Below are 21,115 nucleotides of genomic sequence, written 5' to 3' on the forward strand. Positions count from 1 at the left end.
TATCTATGAAAAAAAAAAGGGTTGGGCTAACTGGTCTAATGTGTTTTCCACTCTATCCATTTGTGCCTAAGCCTTAAGGTTTTTTGTTTTTTTTTTTCAACGTTTATTTATTTTTGGGACAGAGAGAGACAGAGCATGAACGGGGGAGGGGCAGAGAGAGAGGGAGACACAGAATCGGAAACAGGCTCCAGGCTCTGAGCCATCAGCCCAGAGCCCGACGCGGGGCTCGAACTCCCGGACCGCGAGATCGTGACCTGGCTGAAGTCGGATGCTTAACCGACTGCGCCACCCAGGCGCCCCAGCCTTAAGGTTTTTATAAACAATCTGGTCTGTAGCTTTGAAGAAAGAGTGTGGCTCCTGGAATGGCGAGGACGTGTTGGTCGTCAACCTTAATCTAGCATTGGGTTGGCTTGATGGAGTCGTTTAAACTTTCTATTTCTCCTATCCCCAAATTTTGGCTCTTTAGCCTTTGTTCTTTCCCACTGGATCTCTGGTGGGTCATGAAAAGGCCACTCCACTCCCCGACGCCTTTCTCTCATTGATGCCCACTGGGACCTGCACCTCCTTTGCTTTCTGTGAGCAAGCTCTCTGCAGGGTCCCATGTGGGACTGTCACTTCCTCCAAAAGAGTCTGGCCTCCTTACTGCAATTGACACCTGCTGACACCATATACCTCAGAAACCCCTCCACCCAGAAGCTATTTTCTTTCACTCTCCCTGCAGGGGACAAGGACAGAGAAAGGGTTAGAACCTTCCGTGCCCCACACATGCAGTGCTTTTTACCTTAAACCACTCCTATTTTGAAGTTCTATATTATGTACTTATTTCTGCTTTGTCTCCTCTTCAAACCCATGATGTTCTACTTTTCCTGTTTCCCCCCATTTCCTCACTGACTTCAGACTCGGCTCTTAATTTGCCCCTTCTAGTCTATCGCTTTTCCATGTCCTCATTATCTTTGACATCATGGCAATAATTAAACGCCTGGCTTTGTGTTTCTTTGGGTCTCTCAGTGCTGATTATTAGCAATTCCACCCGACTTCAGCTCTCTATCAGCAGAACCCTGTGCTGGACCCCACCATCCTTCAACCTGGAGACCACTCTGGGATCTTCATATCTGAATCCTCTTTGTTGACCACGCAATCTTAATAGCCATCTCCCCCCAGTCCTTCCGACCTCATTTTCCCTCCTTGATGACTTCTAGCCCCACTCTCTCTCACCAGTCTTCCAGTCCAGTGGTTTGCAAACTTGTTAGCAACAGATTCCCCCTGACCCCTCTTCAAATGAAAGCATGTAAGGGATGCCTTTGTATTTCAGATAAAAACAGAGCTACTGAAGATACTGAGGTAGGAATGGGAGACCCTAGAGGAGGCTTTCCCATCCCTCCTGTGGGAATCTGGGGAATCCAGTTTGAAAGTTACCATCTTTATGTATCGTCTTTTACTGGCATCGTTTCCCTCCATACTCCCCCTGGATCCCTGGTGACCACTTCAATGATGCAGCTGCTGGAATCAGAGATGCTGAAAGCTCATGACATTTTCTATAGTCTAATACTCAATATTCTTTGGTAATGCCCACTCCACTCCCGTGCTCTTACTAAGTTGCTGATGGGTGCTAGAGAAAGTCACTACACATTCACACAATTCTCTATGGGGCCCTGGAATTTTCTGTTGTGTAATACTTTGGCTCCTTATTTGATTTCTCACGGGATCTGTCTCAAACATTTCCACCCTTATAAGGATCAAACTTGACTCCTGACTTCATTTCCTACCAGACTGAAAAGATCCAGCCATTTGACAAGAGTTCCTTAAAAGCATTCTTTTCAACTTCGATTTCTCTGTATCATCTATTCTAACTTCCTTCTTTTTCCCAGGAGGATGTATCCTTCTTTCCATTTCAAGGCTACCTCCTCCTTTCTGGTCCTATCCATTTCGGCTCCCTGTGATTTTGTGTCATAAATACTTCTCTCTTGCTTTTTCCAACTTTCCTGCTCACTCCCCTAGCTTTCTGACCTCTCCCTATGGGTTTGTACTGATTCTGGGCCTGCTTAAAACTTGGCCTCTCCTTTCACCCTTTACTGAAACTACTCTCACTGATGACTTCCTGACTGCCAAAATCAATGGCCATCTTCTGCTCTAACTACTCTGTAAGCAAGTGGCTTGGGAACTATCCTTCTCTTTCTGAAATTGCTCTCTTGGTTTCAGTGAAGGTTCGTTCCTAGTTTCTGACTTTTTTTCAGCCCCTCCCAGTTCCTTTGCTTAGTCTACACGGCAAACATAGACTTCCCTGTGGTTCTCTTCTAAGCCTTCTCTACTCTCCTTTGCCCCATTTACTTCTACTGCTTCTGTAAAATGACCTCTGCATGTATCTTCTCGAATCTACCTCTCCAGTTTCTCTCAAGCTCCAGTGATGAATTTCCTGACGTGGATATCCCATCCACAAGAAGGTCGCACTGACTCCTCGAAACTCAACATTGTAAAAATTGAGTTAGTCATCCTCTCTTTTGCATTCCCCCTACGGTTTCTATGAATGGGACCATCATGCTTACAGTCCACCAGGCCTGAAATCTCAAAGTAGCCTTTGACTCAGAACATCCCCATCGTCTCAAATTCAATCAAGACAATGGCTAAGTCCTTTCAGGATGACCACTGAAATCTAACTTCTATAAATCCTCTTTTCCCTTCTTATTGTTAACGCTTCAGTCCAGGCTTTTATTATTTGTACTTCAGATGTTTAGTTTATTTCAAATACGTGAATATGGATGTTTCTGGTCCTTTCATGCCCAACATTTTCTACATATCAACTTGCCAGGTTAACTTTCTCTTCATGATGAGGCCCCCAGTGTATCTATTCTCTAAAGTAGGGCCTCATCATTGCTAATACAGATCACTATATAGACTTAGGACCATGTCCTTGCCTCTTGTCTTATGCGAACAGCCTCCCAATTGCTGCCAGAGTGGCTTATCTAATGGGCAGAGGTCATCCTCCCATTTAGACTCTTTCAACGCCTCCCTATTTTCCATAGAACAACCACCCCAGTGCTAACAGAGCTCGTGGGAACCTTCATAAGTTCATGTCCCCTGCCTATCCAGTCTCCTGCCTATCTGCTGCAGCCCTGCTTACATCCCTCTGTCCCTTTAGCTCTTCCCCTGGGCTTTCAATGTCCTTTTCCCTGCTTTCTCCAGGCAGAGTTAGGTACTCCCCTGTCTACATCTCCACATTTCTAATACATGGTCCTACTTCAGCATTCAGCATCCTTGTTTTTAAAGATTGGAACCCAGATCTTCTCCTCTTTGAAATCCCAATGCCCGGAACATTCAATGAACACTAAATAAAGGAAGAACGAATTGAGTTTTGTGATATTATCCACATTTTTCTTTTTGGAACCAACATTTCGTGCAGGTTCTGCTGACTTAAGGAACTAGAAAGTTGTCCCTCAGGACCCCAATTTTTCCACTGTGTAGTTCATCCCAACATTGTAGCTGACATGGCAGAGGAAGAGGCGATAGATCATCTGTCTAGAAGGAAGGAAAATCTACTTCTTCTTAAGAAACATCATCAGAGTTCTCACAACAAAATTCACATCAATGAGATTAAAGTAGCCTGAGGTAGGGGGTAAAGGTAGCTTCCAACCCTGAGCCTTTTACAGCTGGTGGCCTACAATTCCAAGATCCGACACATGGGCTATATTCATTCAGATCACACTTCCTAGTGTGCTTTGTTGATGTCAACTGTACTTTACCTGCTCTCCAGATTACGCATTTTGTTCCTGATGGCACAGAACCACCAGGAGTAGTTAGTATGGATCCAGAGAGTTGCATTTCTTTCCAGTCTGTTCTCATAGTAGGCAGGAATATAATATTAGGACATCCCCTATTTGGCAGATTACTTCCATTCTATCTTCTATTACTTCTTACTTCAATAGGAATACTTTCTGTGAATTTTTCTATAGGTTCACATTAATATACACAGTTTTTTCATCGGAGATCTCAGTTTGGTATAGATTTTTGGACAACTTAACTGGAGTTAAAAACCACTTTTGAGGGGCGCCTGGGTGGCGCAGTCGGTTAAGCGTCCGACTTCAGCCAGGTCACGATCTCACGGTCCATGAGTTCGAGCCCCGCGTCGGGCTCTGGGCTGATGGCTCAGAGCCTGGAGCCTGTTTCCGATTCTGTGTCTCCCTCTCTCTCTGCCCCTCCCCCGTTCATGCTCTGTCTCTCTCTGTCCCAAAAAAAATAAACGTTGAAAAAAAATTAAAAAAAAACAAACAAACCACTTTTGAAACTTTAAGTCAGCTAAATGCCATTTCCACTAAGAGAGGATTAAGAAGAAATGGGTCAATCATAATAGGAGGAATAGATTAGGCTAGATATAGTAAAGATCTTCTCGAAGGAGAGACTTGCTGCATTCTTGCAACAGTTAGAGAAGATGGTTCAGAAACGGACTTCTCTAGAAGGTTTTGAAAATAGATCTAAGTGCTCACTGTGGGCACCATTAAATTTGTAAGCGTTTGGGGCGCCTGGGTGGCGCAGTCAGTTAAGCGTCCGACTTCAGCCAGGTCACGATCTCGCGGTCCGGGAGTTCGAGCCCTGCGTCAGGCTCTGGGCTGATGGCTCAGAGCCTGGAGCCTGTTTCCGATTCTGTGTCTCCCTCTCTCTCTGCCCCTCCCCCGTTCATGCTCTGTCTCTCTCTGTCCCAAAAATAAATAAACGTTGGAAAAAAAAAATTAAAAAAAAAAAATTTGTAAGCGTCATCTGGAGTCAAGTTGAGACAATAGAAATTATTAGGACCTTTAATTTAGGATTAAAATTATGTTAAATATTGGTTTTATAATTATAAAAGTTTACAATGTATCTAATAAATGTAGGATTGTATTAAATAATCTAGGATTTTATAATTAACTCTGAAAGTCCTTCGATACACTGAAATGTTCTTTGAAACAGTAAAATTTCATTTGGAATCGTACGTACTGATTACTCACACAAATTAAAGTCTTGCAAATTATAACCAGACATGAAAAAGATAAATGGTAGATTTAAAGATGATGAGCCAGAAGAAGAAAAGCAACCAATATTACTCAGAGGAAAAAAAGATGAGCTTGATTATCCTGCTTCATTAATGTGGCCAACCATTCACAAAGGTGAATTATTATGAATTATAATGCCGTAATTTAAAAATTTGTATGATGAATTCTTTCTCCGGTAGTAGAGACTCCTGCAAGGTCCTGGCTCTGAACTGAAGTGCGCCCATTTCTTCTACTCACAGGCGAGGAAGGAAAGGACTAAATCACTGACATGCTGTGAACACTGCTAAATGGTGTGGGCCCCACGGTTGTGTTCACGATCCGCATCTGCTCTGTCCTGCTCCTGTTCACATTTGGAGGGTTCTGTTCGCAACCCCTCAGGTTTGCAGGAAATGACCCTGTGGTTTTTGTCAATTCTTGTCTTTTCTAGTGTAAGGAAGGGAGGAAAACCAGAAACAACTTGTTAGCTTCTAAAGCTTAAAAATTGGCCTTCTTAGAAGGCTGTGAGGTTTACTGTCAGATAGGAAAAGCATTTAAAAAGTATAGGGAGCAATGGATTGCAAAAGTTTATCCATATATGGTGTTCACCATTATTTGATCCTGTGACTCAAGACCTCTGTGTCACTCAAGTATTTCCCCTTACAGTCGGCCTGCTGGGGATCCAGCCCACTGTGTACCGTGTGATCCAGTTCAGGCGCACGGTATGGGTGTCCAACAGCTCCCTTCTCCAGATGGGGGTCAGCTTGTGGGGCAGGCAGCTCTTAGGCTGTTCCCTGAAGGGCTCCCTGCATGCTCACTTATAAAAGCTCACCATTAGCCGCCTTTGTCCTCCGATCTTTTTTCAGTGGTTGGTGGCAGGGACAAAACTTGTTAGGTTTTTTCATTCTCTTCAACTCTTCTCCATGTTGGCCTCCCTAGTAGCACACGGGGATGGCAAAAGAGGCAAAGACTATTCTGGGAATGTCATCTAACTTCTATGCTTGGCTGCAATTCAGGTGGACTGAGAACAGGCAGAGCCTACACTGGCTGTGCGCGCAGAAGCAGGAAGCAGGGGGAAGGAACCGGGTCCGCTGCTCAGTCATGCTGCCATCACAGGGGGATGACGGGGTTCTGGAAAGAGCCTTAGCCTCTGAGGCAGAAAAAGGGACAGCCCAGGCTGTGGGGCAAAGGTCAGTAAGATTCCAGAAGAGCTGACAAGAGGGTTCCCTCTGTGACACAGCTCTGCAATCCTTCCAGGGCTTTGTGACACTCCTCCCAGCCTGGTGCTGGGGATACTCATCCTTCTCCCTGTGAAACAAACACGGCACTTTCCTGCTTTAATTCTTGTAACATGTTGTTACGGACTTCCTGTATTCGCCCCTCCGGTCAATGATACAGAACCTTTCAATATTTATGAGAAGACTTCAATTCTTTTCTGGCATGTCCTTTTGTACCAGAAACATATGTGAGAATTTTTTCTGTTTTGTAGGCTCTGGCCTCACCTCATCACCAGTACAGCGAAGAGACTTTTTATTGTATTTGTTGTGACTTTGCCATGATTCATCGTCCATACAAATGGCCTGGTTGCCATGGAAACGTAAGTATTAGAAAGGGGACAGCAAACGGTGGCATAGAATAAAGACATAAATAAAGTGGTGGAAATAAACCATGGTATAGTGAGAGCATAATAAAACTTTTATTATCAGTTATTTGGGAAAACCCTTACATCGAATGTGACCATACCAGAAGCAAAGAGAGAGGGAGAGAGAGAGAGAGAGAGAGAGAGAGAGAGAGAGAAGAGAAACTTAAGAAAAACAAAAGAACAAAAACAGCAATTACTTTTTTCTGGCTTTGGAATGCTATCATTATTTTTGTAGGCCTTTTTGGAGTACGAATCAAAGTTTTGGACCTTGTTGTTTGATCACGATATAAAATGTGTGATCTCCTGAGACACTTTCATAAACATTCTGGTAGGTATGCGGTCAGTGGTGCCCTGGTGGCCGATGTCTCCAAAAAACACAAATAGCTTGCAATTTCTGGAGCCACGCGTCTGTCTCTTTCTACTATGTTGGAGAATAACTTTCTGATTCAAAAGAGAATTTGAGTTGATTATGGGGATCAGTGACAGCGTGATCTCAGCTTTGTTTCCTACTGTAAAATTCAAGCTATGTAAATATCAACCCGAGATAGCCAAGCATATTATCACTCATTTGGAGTCACTAATGCCTTTAGTCAACAGAGTGAGTCTTACCTAACACAAACAAATGTGTAGCCATTCAAGCAGAAGTACAAACATTAATGAATTCATTTTAATTGCTCTTCCCTGATGAGGGCTGTCAGGCTGTTGCTGTCGGTGAGGGACGCTGCACCCAAAGGCATTACTTGTAAAAAATTTCATATACAAAAATCCACCACAAGCCCTGATGGCATTGCATGGAAGACCCAGAACCTATGTATTATGCCAAAGTAGTCACTGTGAAAAATGCCTAAAGTTGGGAACAGTGTCAACAGATTTTCACACATGGCAATTTAGATTCAAGGCATACTAACTAACACTTAAACTATTCAAATGGCAAACAATTAAATAGTGTTTACCATTTACCAGGTGTTGTTCTAGCATGTGTATATAATATATATAGTATTTATTGTATATAGTATATTGTATATGGTATATAATTGAGAAAATTATATAACACATACATAAACTATGTGTATAATATGTATATACATATATGTACATGTATTAACACATATTATTGTATGTATGTATATATGTATTTTTAAGTTTATTTATTTCTGAAGGAAAGAGACACAGAGTGCAAGTGGGGGAAGGGCAAAGAGAGAGGCAGACACAGAATCTGAAGCAGGCTCCAGGCTCTGAGCTGTCAGCACAGAGCCTGACACAGGGCTCAAACCCATGAATCATGAGATCATGACCTGAGCCGAAGTCGGATGCTTAACTGACTGAGCCACCCAGGTGCCCCAATATATATAATTTTAAAATAATATGCATAATATGTACTTAATAATATATATTCTCCTCACAGAGTGTATTTCTTGTCCCATATGTCCCTTTTGGTGGTGTGAATATGTATATTCTTTCATATAATCTTCCCAATTACCCAGTGAAGTAAGTAATTAATCCCTGTTTTGTAGCTAAGGAGGCCGAGGCATAGAGAACTTAGGTGCCTTGCTCAAGGTCCTACAGCAATGATGCTGGGATGAGAGCACGGGCAGCCTGGTTCCCACATCTATGCTTATAACCACTTCACTCTACTGCCTTCAAATGGTTTCTTCCAAGACTGAATAATTTACTTTCGTGTCAGCTGAGAAAGATCTGAGACTCCAGAAGCCGTTTATTCTCATTTTACCTAAACTCAACCTTCCTTCTATTTTCCTATTTTTAAATTTACTGTCCTGCACATATACTAAAGATGAAAAAAATCCCCTTATATTTGAAGGGATATGCAAGGCAAAATCATGACTATACCACGGTGTGACCCTAGCTTTTGCAGTGGTTTTCTTTGTAAGGAAACCTTCAGCTTCCTGTAACACGAAGAGACCATTTCCCAGGGTGGGTGATGGCTGGTCTCCGTGATGGTGGCATGGTGGGTCCTCTTGTGAAGATGAATCTCTGACAAACAAGCTGAAAAGCCAATAGGTCCAAACATCCCTTCTCCTAACTTCACTTCCAGCCTTGAAGAGTCTGGGTTTTATTTTACTTAGGTAACTTAAGGGTGTTCCTTATTTTATTTTTATGGTAAGTGCAGGAAGAGACCCCATCTTCTTTGAGTTTCTCTATAGGAATCACAACTACAGCCACCAAAGGGGACATATAGGACAGGAAATACTCCCACCTCTCTAGGCTATGATTCGATCTGGTTGGAAAGAGAAGTGATTACATGTTATACTCATATTAAACAGATGCATGGGGTTCTTTCTTATATTTATCAGGAGGGAGACATAGTTTTCAAACCATTGATTTGGAGTGAGTAAGGAACTGAGAACAAATGTTTCATGTCCAAAGTCACCCAGAATATAAGGAAGGAGTCTTGAAGGGAAAAACATCACCTCTTTGGTTACCGTATCAGATCCAAAGAGCAAGAAAAGAAATTTCAAACAAAAAGTTGTCGGCAAAGATAGTACAAACTAACTAATTCAGTCTGAAATTGTTCTGGGCAATCAGTATCATGTAGATACTAGATAGCATTTCAGGGACCTCTGGCATAGAGCTGGGAGCCCCTTAGCATCCACCTGATCATTTAGGCACCAGAAAACACTCTTCCCACAGACTCCGACCAGCCCGCCCATCTTCTCCAGCCCATGAGACAACGGTGACTGTTTCACTTACGTGAGCTTTTGAAGTCTTTCTTTTTCAGTCTCCTCCTCATCATGGTCCCGCGAGGGCTAGTGGAGTAGAGGCTTCGAGGTAAAGTCCCCATGTTCAGGGAACTCAGGCTGTATGCACTCATGGAGGTAGGAGAGAAGGGTGAAGACACCAAAGCTGCTGTAAGAGAGTGGAGACTTGGCACAGAGCATTCTCAGGTGGGGTGTGAGCCTGCTACCCTTGCCAGCCAGGGACAACCCCGAGAGACACACACGGCAGCAATGGCTAGTCAGTGCCCCGACCGGGCAGAGACCAGGTCTCAGAAGCCACGGAGACGGCACTGTAGCATCTCAAAGTTACAAGAGCCCACCGCTGCCCGAGGGGCAGCACGATCCTCCTGAGCACAATGCAACCCAGAGGGAGGCTCTATGAATTTTGCTCTAGACACACACAGAGATAAACATGAAACCGCGTTTCTGCGTAAACAACAACTCCGTGCATCCAGTACAGACACGCATCGTTCGTAGATCTTTTCTGACGTGAATTTCACAGTGGTTCCAAGCACACAAGGAAGTTCTGAGCACATCGTATTCTAGATCATATTTTGGACTGTTAATTTCCGGACCACATATAAAGCATTAGGAACATTTACATCTTTCTCTAATGACAAATGCTTTCTGATTGGGGGGGGGGGGGAAGGCGGGAGGGGAAGAGACTCAGAAAGATGTCAGAAACGATAAGTTGCTATTACAAAAAAAGCACATAGCACCCATGAAGCCAAATATGGTATGAATCAGATGAGGAAGAGGCAGAATATAATTTTCACAAAAGACCAGGAGGAGAAAGTCTGGAACATTACGAGGGCTGTTGGGAGGAGGCGCCTTTGGGGCTGGCAGGGCCAGAGCTCTGCAACGGTCGGGGTGGGACGCATTAGGGTATTGGTAGGTGTGAAGGCTGCAGTGGTCGCTGGCCCAGGAATCCCACGCAAGTTGCCTGTCGCTCCTCTGAATTTTCACTGCCCACATGAGGTGATGATGACAAATAAGAACAAACAAACAAAGAACCAAAAACAAAACAAAACAAAACAAAAGAAAAAGTAACTGAACTGTACAAATAAAAAGTGTAACAAAAAATGAAAGTGCTTGCAAAGAAAAAGAAAATCTACTGGCTTTGCCCTTTCTCAGTGGTCAGCAGAACAGATGATTCACATCACGAATGGAAGCCTTCCATCTTCCCAAGAATAATGCATGTCGTTCGCCAGCCCATTTTTTCTTCTTTTAAAATGACTATTGAATCAATTTCTAATCTCCCCCTGCGCTTCACAGACCAGATTAAAAACATTTTTTTTTAAACTTAAAAGTCAACGCCATAAAGATCTATGGCACGTGATTAGTAATTAAAGATTTGCACATCTTGGTCAGTTAGTAGCGCTTGTTTTGAGAAAAAGAATAGAAGGAACAATAATAAATCATGCTGGCTCATGATTCAAGTGCTTTACCAGTCACATATCACAATTTACTGTTCTGACATTTTAATTACAGTCTGATCCATCACTTGGACTTGATTTTTCTCAAAAAAAAAACCCGACTCTTAATCATCTATCAATATCAGAATCATATTTGTATCCTAATAAGTAAAGGTCTCAATAGATTTTATGCTTTTTTGTATCTTTGAAAAAAGATATGTTTACATTTGAAAGAAACAGTTAATTCTCAAAAGATTTCACGTGTTCTTATATTTTCTTAAGACGCCACAACATTTTAGTTAAGCTATTTCAAAATTTTCGTGTCCCCTTTATTGAAAAAAAATGTGTAGTGCGTTTCCATTCTAATTTCAATATTATTTAGATTTTCTACCAGGTGTTCTGAAAGATGAGCAAGGTCATGTTCATTACTATGTCCGATCCGAAGTTTTTCACTGAACAAGAGTGAAAAATAACAAACGAACTCGTACCTCCTTTTAGTATCATGATTCTAATGTGAGGTGCCTTACATGTGAGTTATTTGACGGTATTTATTCATGCAGAGAATCAAATGCTCCGTAAGTATTTAAAGGAAGCTCATTTAGAGAAGGGCTTAAGTTGTACCATCTGTGATGTCAGCATCATTGGCCACTTCACAGCCTTTCTGGGGTAAGGCTACCCATGGAACCAGAGCCCTAGCAATGAAAGAGCACTGTGGGCTGAGTCAGGCCTGGGTTTCAGTTCTGGCTCCAGCCCTTCCTCTCTATAGGACCGTGGCTAGTTACTCAGCCTCCCTTAGCCTCAGTTTCCCCACATGTCAAATGGAGACCACGAAAGCATCGCCCCTGCAGGACCACCGTGAGAATTATGCCCACGGGTCTATATGCAAGGTGCTTGCACGGTGCCGGTACACTCGATAAAAACAGATGAACTCTTACGGATAATATTGATTCTGCCTACTTTCGCTCTACTTGCCAACAAATTAAGTATCTTTTGAAGGAAATACGTATCTCTCACTCAACAAATCTCACTCACTGGACACTTAGGTTGAGAGAGTATCACTTGCATAGCCACCATAATTCTACAGCCCTAGGCGGCCCAACCGGTTCCTTCTGTGCCGTTGCTGTTTCTGGTTTGGATTCTATCTGCCTCTCCACCATTCTAGTTCCAAGCCATCACCTCCTCTACCTAACCTCTGCAGCACCTACAGACTTGGCTCCCCACTTCATCAACTGCATACTTACCTCCCAGTGTCTGTACGACCCGGTAATCCTTTAAATATATAAAGTGGATCGTGTCACTCCCATTTAAGCTACTTCAATGGGGTACAATTACAAAGAGAATCAAATGTGACCCCTACTTCTCTCTGCGGGCTTATCCCCTAGCACTCTCCCCACCATTGACTGTTTCAGCCACCATTGGTCTTACTGCCGTTCTTAGAACAAGCCAGGCTGCTTTCCTGCCTCAGGGCATTTGCCCTTGCCATTCTTGCTGCTTCGTGTATTCTTCTCCCAGTTGACTGCGTGCTTGCAGTTCGGTTGACTCCTTCTTCTCCTTCGGGTCTCAGCTAAGGGGCCACCACCTCCTCAGAGTTGTTCTGACCACCCCCCAGCCCAGGCTGAATATGCCCGACTCCATGCTACCCCATTAGTATTTTATGTTCTTCACAGTACTGATTCACTTGGTCTGAAATGGCTTTATTTATTTAACATATGTTAAATATTTGTCTCTCTATACTGAAATTCCACGAGGATGGGAATCTACTTTGTCTCCCTCACTAGATGTCTTGTAGCACCTAGAATAGTGCCTAGTCCATAATGACTGATGAATCAATGAATGCAAAAGTGAATAGGAATCAGCCAGAGTGTGCATGTCTACACTGCGGCAGCATTTTCCTCGTGATAAAGAGTGTTGCAGGGGAAGTTCATAATGGGTTATCTTTCCCCATCCTCATTCTCTTTTGGGGAGCGTAAGATGACTTTTTACCAAGATGCAATCATTGCTGGGTCTGGCTCATTGACCCCAACAGCCACTCCGATGTCCTTTTTACAAAGCACGGTCTGCGTTTCAAATGAGGGCAGGGTATAGTGAATGGACTTTAGAAATCCACACTCTCTGACCCAGTTCGTTAAGGACTTTGGACATTACCGGGCATATTTAAGGATGGTAGCACCCAGTTAAGTTTGGAAGTCTGATTCAAGAATCCCTGCCTTCAGCCCACCCACACTACACTGCCTCCTGCGGGCGTTCCGAGATTTGATACAGATACATAAACGGCAAGTTAAAATAGAATACTTTTTACATCTTCCATGATGACATCACTGTTGGAGTCTTAAGAAGTATCTGACGTGGAGGGTCCTTTGGTTTGTTCTCTCTTCTAACTGTACCCTCTTGCCCTGTCTGGGATGTCTGAGGGGCATAGGCAACAGCTGCTTTTGTGGTTGCTCCTGGAACTCAAAAATGGAAGGTCCTCCAGGCCCTGACTCTATTGAGCCTTGCGATTCTGCTCCCATTTTCTCTTTCAAAGTCTCATGAACTTCAATCGTGATTATGTCTCCCAAATACCCTCAGTAGGAACAATTTCTAATCTTATTGAGAGCTCATTCTTGTAAGCACTTTTAACGCTATTTAAAAATTTTTTAAATATTTATTTTTGAAAGAGAGAGAGAGACAGAGCTTGAGTGGGGGAGGTGCAGAGAGAGAAGGAGACACAGAATCCGAAGCAGCCTCCAGGCTCTGAGCTGTCAGCACAGAGCCTGATGCGGGGCTTGAACCCACGGACCGTGAGATCATGACCTGAGCCGAAGTTGGACGCCTAACTGTCTGAACCACCCAGGTGCCCCATTAATGCTATTTACCAGCAAAAGGCACAGTTAATCTCTTTTTTTCCTAGCTGATGTGCCCGTTTCTTTATTTCTCTGAAAACACTATGGTGGATGCTTTCTTGTGAAACAAAATGTGGGAAATATATTTCCATCTACCATGGGATGAGACATAAGCGTTCAGGGATCAGGCTTCCTGAAAATATAGCCAGAACTCTCTTGTGGAAAAAGGGAAAAACTATGTAAAACCACCCTACCACAGAAAAAAACATAAGTTTGAGAATTATAAACAACATAATTTGGGGGGGCATTCCCCCCATTCTTAACTGTGATTTAATTATGTTTAGGAGCTAATACTTTTGCCTTCTTGGAAATGCAAGTCTGATTTTAATGTAAACTGTAGGGAGAAGCCTGTAGGCTAGAGAAGAAAGATGATGAGCAACTTTTAGCCAAAGTAGATGATGGGGTCAGAAATGGAAGCTTGAATTATTTAAATTACCAGCCCCGACCCTGCACCCCTCTGAAAAGTCACAATGACAACAGGGCTTCCATATTAAAAAAAAAAATTTGTTCTTGGTCTTCATGCATTTTAGTATATACATTCATCCTCTCAAATTGTCTTGACAGGTAAAAATATTTAATATTTCACGAGTTGGAAACTATTTGGGCTACTTATGATTTATATACAGGGCAAATAAAGAGGGGAAAATGAGGTTGCTGAAGATAATGACATTTTGCAAGGGTCTGCTCCATATTTCTGATTCACCGATAGCAGGATTTACCAAGCCAAATCTCATGCTGAGAAAGCGCTACACAGTGTATATCCTTATACCTCCTGTGCTCCAAATCCAGTGATGGCTTCAGATTAATTTAGAAGAAACTGAGTTTGAGAAATCTCTCCCCTCTGCCAGGGTGTCCCAAGGGGTCTCCTGACCGGAACGGTGTGCATTCCCATGACCTGTACCTCCTGGAGCCCCTTCCCACTTCTAGGCAAATGAGGCAGAATTTCTTTTCATAACCTGCCTATACTGCATCACTTCTCGGCTCCATTGTGTAAAATTAAAATCTGATAAAGGTAATGCTGTACCAGAGATTTTCATTAGCTCCAGGGCTGTCTAAGCTCCATTTAATTAAAAAAGGTTGCATCCAGCTGACTCATTCAGTATGAAAATTAACCGGTCCCTCTGTTTTTTCTTCAAACTGTGGAAAAGCGCGGTGTCTTTCAGAAGGTGGGAGACACATAATACAAATGATCTCTTCACAAACAAAATTTCAATTCCGGAGAAAATTGTTCTCTTTCTCGAAACATACACAAAAAAAAAAGCTCTTCTCCATTAGGGCCCCCTGACAGCACTAGTGAAGCTTCAAGGAATCGATTTCAGGGAATAAAAAAGGGGGGCACTTGACTTAAGGGAAAGGAGAGAGGAGTTGGAACAAAGAACCCCCTTGAAGAGTCTCTCTTCAATGTGATTTTGGGCTCCAAGTCCTTTCTCTTGTACTGGGTTTTGTTTAAAGATGCTTAGGTGGATGGTGTACAAACACTTAGCAAATGCACCTGTGAGCTTCAGACAGTGAAAATGCAGGTCCCCTCAGCTGACACTTGTTACTGAATAAAAGCAGTCAAATATTCTGACACGCCCAGGAAAGATATTTCATCATAAAGGTCGTTCCTTTATGGAAGGGCTAAGGAAAAAGCTATTCTGGCAAACAGACAAACTGTAGAGAAAGTCAACCTTGCACACAACTGTTTTCTCTTCCCCAAATTTGAAGCGTCTGCCATTAATACCCATTTTATAATTATTTTTAAAAAGTGAGAATTTTATAATTTGCCTTCATCGTCCTTGAGGTAGAGTGGGCATTCACTCTGTGTAACAGGAAGTCAAATTATTCCCCTTCTCTTCACACTCAATTTGCAACAAAGGCTTCTTCTTTTTTTTTTTTTTTATAAATATCAACTAGTACAAGCCTGAAAATTCTATTTCAAACAATGTTTCTTTTCTCAATTTTGAGGTTTCAAATAAATTACATTTGGCTCAGGAACAAGCATCTGGGAGACGAAGGAAAGTAAACAAAAGATAACCCGCTGCTCTGAAAGAAATGATAAAGCCAGAATTAGCCTCTGTGTCTTTCTGCTTCTAATTCTGGGAGAGAAGCAATAACTGTAAAAGCAAGATAAAGAGATTTATCCAGATGGATCCTTCTCACCATGCTCAGGTCCCTTCAGGGCCAGGCGGGTCTGATGATGGGGAAGAATCTCCAGCTTGACCTGGTCAGTGGTGTTGGCCAGGAACTGGGTGGCTTCTGCCAATGTACAGTACTCCATGCTGGTTCCGTCGATGGACAGGATGTGATCTCCCACGTGAAGGGCGCCACATCTACGGAAAGGAGAAACACTCAGTGCGATGAGGGCTCTCGTCTTTGGAACATGACTTTCATGTCCTTCGTAGTCTTAACATTTCACGCGGTTTGCATTTACTTCAAAAAGGAAAAGTCTGAGTGTTATAGGAAACACCATCTGTCAAATGTGAAGCACCTTGCGTATGAAGAGGAATGTGGGAGATACAGAAAAACTCAAGGAAATGTTCTTCTCTTGTGCCTCTTAAGAAATCGTATTATTTCAGGGTGGTGGTGCCAGAAGTTGAAGGGAAGTGTGTGGGAGGGAAGAGAAGAACAGGAACATTTTTCCCCTTGACTTTCTTCCGTGATTTTTCCTTGTTGGTTTGTATATCTATAAATATGAGCTGGCCAATGTTCAGGATGTCAAGATGTGACTCACATAACTGGAACAGGATCATTTACAACTAGTTTATGTGTGAATGGGAATAACTCGGGGAGATTCAGCTAATGCTTTTTTCAGAACTCTCTCACACAAGCTGCCAAATCACCAGCTCTTTACTACTGTAGTAGATTTTGTTATTTTCGAGTTAAACATCGATTAGTACAAAAGCTCTCGATGGCGATGGAAATTATGCAGGAGTCAAAAGAGCCATAAAGGAGGCCTGCGTGGTGAGTGAAGGGAAAGCGGGGGCTAGAGCTACACCTTGCTGAACTCAAGGGACTGGCTACTGCATGAGTTGAGAAAAGCAAACACAGCAGTCAGCATCCCGACGTACCAGTCAAGTGGACAGCTCCTTAAACTGGTTACCCCCTGCGGAACGGGAAAAAAAAACAGAGGGAGAAAATTAAAGCATCCTGCACCATTGAACTGGAGAACACCCCTGGATCAATGGCCGTCACTGTTAAAGGGCTGAATGTAGGGTAAGACCACAGTGGAGCTGTAGACTGACCAAGACAGGGGTTGCTGCGGGTTACTGCGTCTGAGTTGGAGGTTTCCCAGGTAAGGCGAGGGCATATGAAAAGGAGGCTGGGAACCTGCAAGGGAGGCTGGGCCTTTTGGAGTACGTCTAGAGACTTCCACAGTGAAAACAGTCTACTTCTCAAGACAAAAAAGCATTTCAACTCATCCCTTCTGTCTAAAAAGTTCGAGTGGAAGCACTTAAAGAGCTTCAGCTGTGAAGGTGGGGGGGGGCGTTCCTATCAGGAGCTGTGAAATAACTTATTAGGGGGTGAGGTAGTCTTTCTTCCCCCCCTTCTCACCTTGTAAGTCTAAAATATTAATTCGCAAAAAGAACTCAGGAAAAAGGGCTTTTGTTTTTATTGTGTCATAGGAATGAATGATGTTTTCAGGGGCCCTTGAAGATTGTGAAACCCTAAGATTAACATTCCGTGACAGCATAAGACTTCTCTTTAAAGACTGCATTATTTCAAAAATATTGTTTTACTTATTTAAGAAAAAAGGAATAAGATTTTATGGTGGCAAGATTTAACTGTTAACAGTTCACGAAAACCCATGACTTCTCTAAATGGAGCACACAAAAGATATACGTAGCTACCTTACAGCAAAACCAATCTATCACCCTAGAACACGGTAGGGAAACTTGTTCAGTTGCTTGACTTCCTTTTTTTCCTATTTCTAAAGGCCACACCAAACGTCTGGATGAGGCAACATAACATCTGGGGTGGCTGACAGGTGGGTTGATTTTTAAGCCCTAGAACCGTAACTTGTTTTCTTGATGAAACTTGTATAGATGGGCAGAAGAGCTCTTTTTAAAATCAGATATGTACGTATGTGAAGGCACGTGTATATGTGTATGTATTACATGTGTGTATATGCGTGTGGAAATATATGTAGATATCTATTTTAACACTCATGCAGTTTTGAAACGTAGGCACTTTCTACAACACTCACCTGTCCGCAATACTTGCAGATTTGATTTTGTCTATGACAATGACCTGTTTGTTACAGCACATCGAGGTAGTCAGGGCAACCCCAAGGCTGGCACCGGGAGTTTTGGCAACTTCAACTAGCAGTGGCCCGGACGCTGTTGCCACAGAATCTATGGAAGAACAAATATCAGAAAACAAAACAAAACAAAACAAAACAGAAACCCAATAAGCAACCACAGACACATGAGAAATGTGGAGAGTGTTCAGTCTGATGTTGGTCTGGTAATGTTAGCCCTGAAACTTACATTTCCCTCCAGGTAACATGACCCCTGCCAGTGGTAACTTCTTAGGGCATGTTTTAGGACACGTTTTAGGCATGTTCTATTCAGCTTGCGTATCTAGTAATATGTGCACAGATTTATCTCTTCAATTAAAATTTAAGCTTCACATCACTGGGGATAATGTTTTGTGTATCTTTATGCCCTCTTTATCACTTGGCACAGTGCCTGGCAAAACTAGGTTTCTCAGTAACAGTTTTAAAAATTAATTAATTCAAACATCTCAGCATCTACTGTGGATGGATGGATGGATGGACGGATGGATGGGAGAGAAGGATGAAGAGATGATGTCTCTAAATAGCCAAATACTGGGGATGCATACCCTAAGTTGAATTTGTAAATCTTTTGGGTCTTTCTTTATCCCGGACCTGATCTAGGGTCACCTCACCCTCAGGAGTGACTTTACACCGCATATGCTTTATTTTTGGCTTGGAACACTCTTTATTCCTTCAACTCCTACTTGGCGACTCCGTGTAAACATCAATTCTTCTGAGAAGCCTCTCCTGACTTACGATTTGGGAGATCACTTTCTCACGTGCTCCTATAGCCTGCTAGATGCCTTCAGTTGTGGCACATGCCTCACTGTTTCATAGTGGCCAGTGTGGATTACATGCTTCTGTCCTTTGCCAGACTGCAAGCTTGCTGGGAAGGCAGAGATGACATCTTATTGATCGCACCCTCCTCAGTGCCTGGCATAATGACCGGCGCATAGGAGGTGTGCAATAAATAGTTGTCAGGCCTCGTTACCCCTGTTTTAGTTGTCCTTCCTTCACTAGGGGAGACGATTCTGCTCGCTTCTCAACTCTGATAGTCAAAGTTCTGTGGCTAAGGCAAACACACATAATCTGGTGCCTCAAGCTTCACCCCCTGAGGTCTGCTGTCCTCCCCTTCCTTGAGCATGCTCCCTAGCAAGGTTGACCCTCATGTGAGCTCTGATCCAGCAGGGCCTTTTCTCCCATTATCTTTATAGAACTCCAGAAGGACTTAATTAATTAATTAGGTATCGTTTGGCATATTACATGAGTTTCAGGTGAACAATGTAAGGATTTGATATTCGTATACACAGTGAAATGATCACCCCAAGAATAGAAGGAATAATTTTAGAAGGACTAATTTCCAAAATCACTTCCCACAGACTCAGCTGGATTTTAATAGATAGCTTTGGGAGGTGACGATCACAGATATTCTTCCACTTCTTTTTCCATGTCAAATAAATTTCCTTGGCTTAACAAATGAAAGGAATAAATTTTCTCTGTTACTTACAACTTAATCTCTTACGAATGACAGAAGCTGAGAGTTGTTCCTTGGTATCCCACACTCCCTTCTTTCTTCAGTAATAAGCTTTCCAAGTTTTAGCTGAGCAAATGTCCTGCCCAGCTAAGGACATTTCCTGGCCTCCTTTGCTGGGAGGTGCAGCCATGTGACCTCGTACCAGCCAATGGGAAGTGAGCCCTTCTGAATGTGCTCTTCAAAATGATGGTTGTGCTTTCCTCTAGCTCATTTCCTCCTTGTTGCTGTTGCCGTGTGGGCCCAGAACTGGTGACCCATCTTCAACCATGTAGACAAGAGCAGGAAGACACACAGAGGAAGCTTAGGTTTCTGAAACCCTATATCCAGAGATTGGAGATCTCCCGATAAATAACCTTCTATCGTATTGAAGCTAATATTTTAAGTTTGGGTCTTTGTTAAAAGCTAAATCTGGATCCTGATAGGGCTTTTCACTGGAGTCTATCCCTCCAATGTACCTTTCTTGAATTCTAAGGGGCAGCTATTTCTAACTAGGTATTTGCAGGTGTAAATTTTTAACAAAACCATAATCAACCATTATCTAGTACACGCTATGTATGCATTTTTCTTAAAACATTACATCACGATTAAGGATCAGAGTTTTTAAAGAGATTATCAGCCTATGTTGTGGAACATGCTACCAAGAAACAGAAAAATATTAGCAAACTTGCAGGGAATTGATTACTCACAAAAAGCTTTTAACTTTTTGTTCTTTAAGGATCTAATTAGTCTTTAAGAACATTTTGAGAAGAAGGCAAAGGTGCTATATCACGCTGTAGTGTCTTAGAAGAATGGAACAATTAGGAGAAATTGTTGGTAGGAAAGGAGGCGAACCGAAATTCACAAGCGAAGTGCTACACGTTAAATGCATATGAGTAGCTGACAAAAAAGGTTTAAGGAGGTAATGGGAGACCTTTGCTCCCCCCATCCTTTTAGCTTCCTAAGTGCCTGTCAGTGTCCTGCTGTCACTGAATAATGGATCTTTCCATTTGGAGAGGGGTTTTGGTATTAGACTGATGAGAATGGAGTGAGTCTAGAAAAAGTATCAGGTTCCCTTAGACTCTGAAGTAGATGATGTGCACACAATTAAAGTGATTTATGGGGGGGTGGAGGAAAGAAGCATAGAAAAAGGGAACCAGATCTTCTGCCGCCATTAATTTAGAAGAGAAGAGAGATCAGACCCACAGCTGCTCTGGTGCCCCTCTGTGAATGGGAACTAGAATAACAAGTTCTCTCTAAGTAGTACTTTCCCCAGTAAGGCTTCAAAGGAACAAGTGCAGCATTTCCTTTTGGGAGAGCCTAATGTGCAACTAATGAGTTTCTTTTAAACTTTACAAAGCTTCAGAATTCTGAGAAGAGACATTTATTTATTTATTTATTTATTTAAAAAAATTTTTTTTTAACGTTTTATTTTTATTTTTGAGACAGAGAGAGACAGAGCATGAACGGGGGAGGGGCAGAGAGAGAGGGAGACACAGAATCGGAAGCAGGCTCCAGTCTCTGAGCCATCAGCCCAGAGCCCGATACGGGGCTCGAACTCACGGAGCGCGAGATCGTGACCTGAGCTGAAGTCGGACGCTTAACCGACTGAGCCACCCAGGCGCCCCAAGAAGAGACATTTAAAGTCATGGTTAAGGGAAGAAACAGTGTACTTC

At 42.7% G+C, this 21,115-nt stretch overlaps 1 protein-coding gene across 17 annotated transcripts in view; it reads right to left on the reverse strand.

The window, feature by feature from the left end:
• Positions 1 to 21,115, reverse strand: part of GRIP1 (glutamate receptor interacting protein 1) — a 695,200-nt gene that overhangs the window by 89,193 nt on the left and 584,892 nt on the right. For 8 of the 17 annotated variants that reach the window (XM_045062041.1, XM_023257209.2, XM_045062050.1 and 5 more), the window contains 4 exons: positions 17,858 to 18,005; positions 15,814 to 15,983; positions 10,184 to 10,339; positions 9,349 to 9,504 (listed from right to left, as the gene is read on the reverse strand). In XM_045062041.1, coding sequence (XP_044917976.1) covers positions 9,349 to 9,504; positions 10,184 to 10,339; positions 15,814 to 15,983; positions 17,858 to 18,005 — 630 coding nt within the window. The remainder of the gene's footprint in view (positions 1 to 9,348; positions 9,505 to 10,183; positions 10,340 to 15,813; positions 15,984 to 17,857; positions 18,006 to 21,115) is intronic. The other 9 variants (XM_045062046.1, XM_045062044.1, XM_023257211.2 and 6 more) reach the window with 3 other exon arrangements.

Source organism: Felis catus, chromosome B4 (assembly GCF_018350175.1).
Source record: "Felis catus isolate Fca126 chromosome B4, F.catus_Fca126_mat1.0, whole genome shotgun sequence".
In the NCBI taxonomy this organism is placed as follows: Eukaryota; Metazoa; Chordata; class Mammalia; order Carnivora; family Felidae; genus Felis; species Felis catus.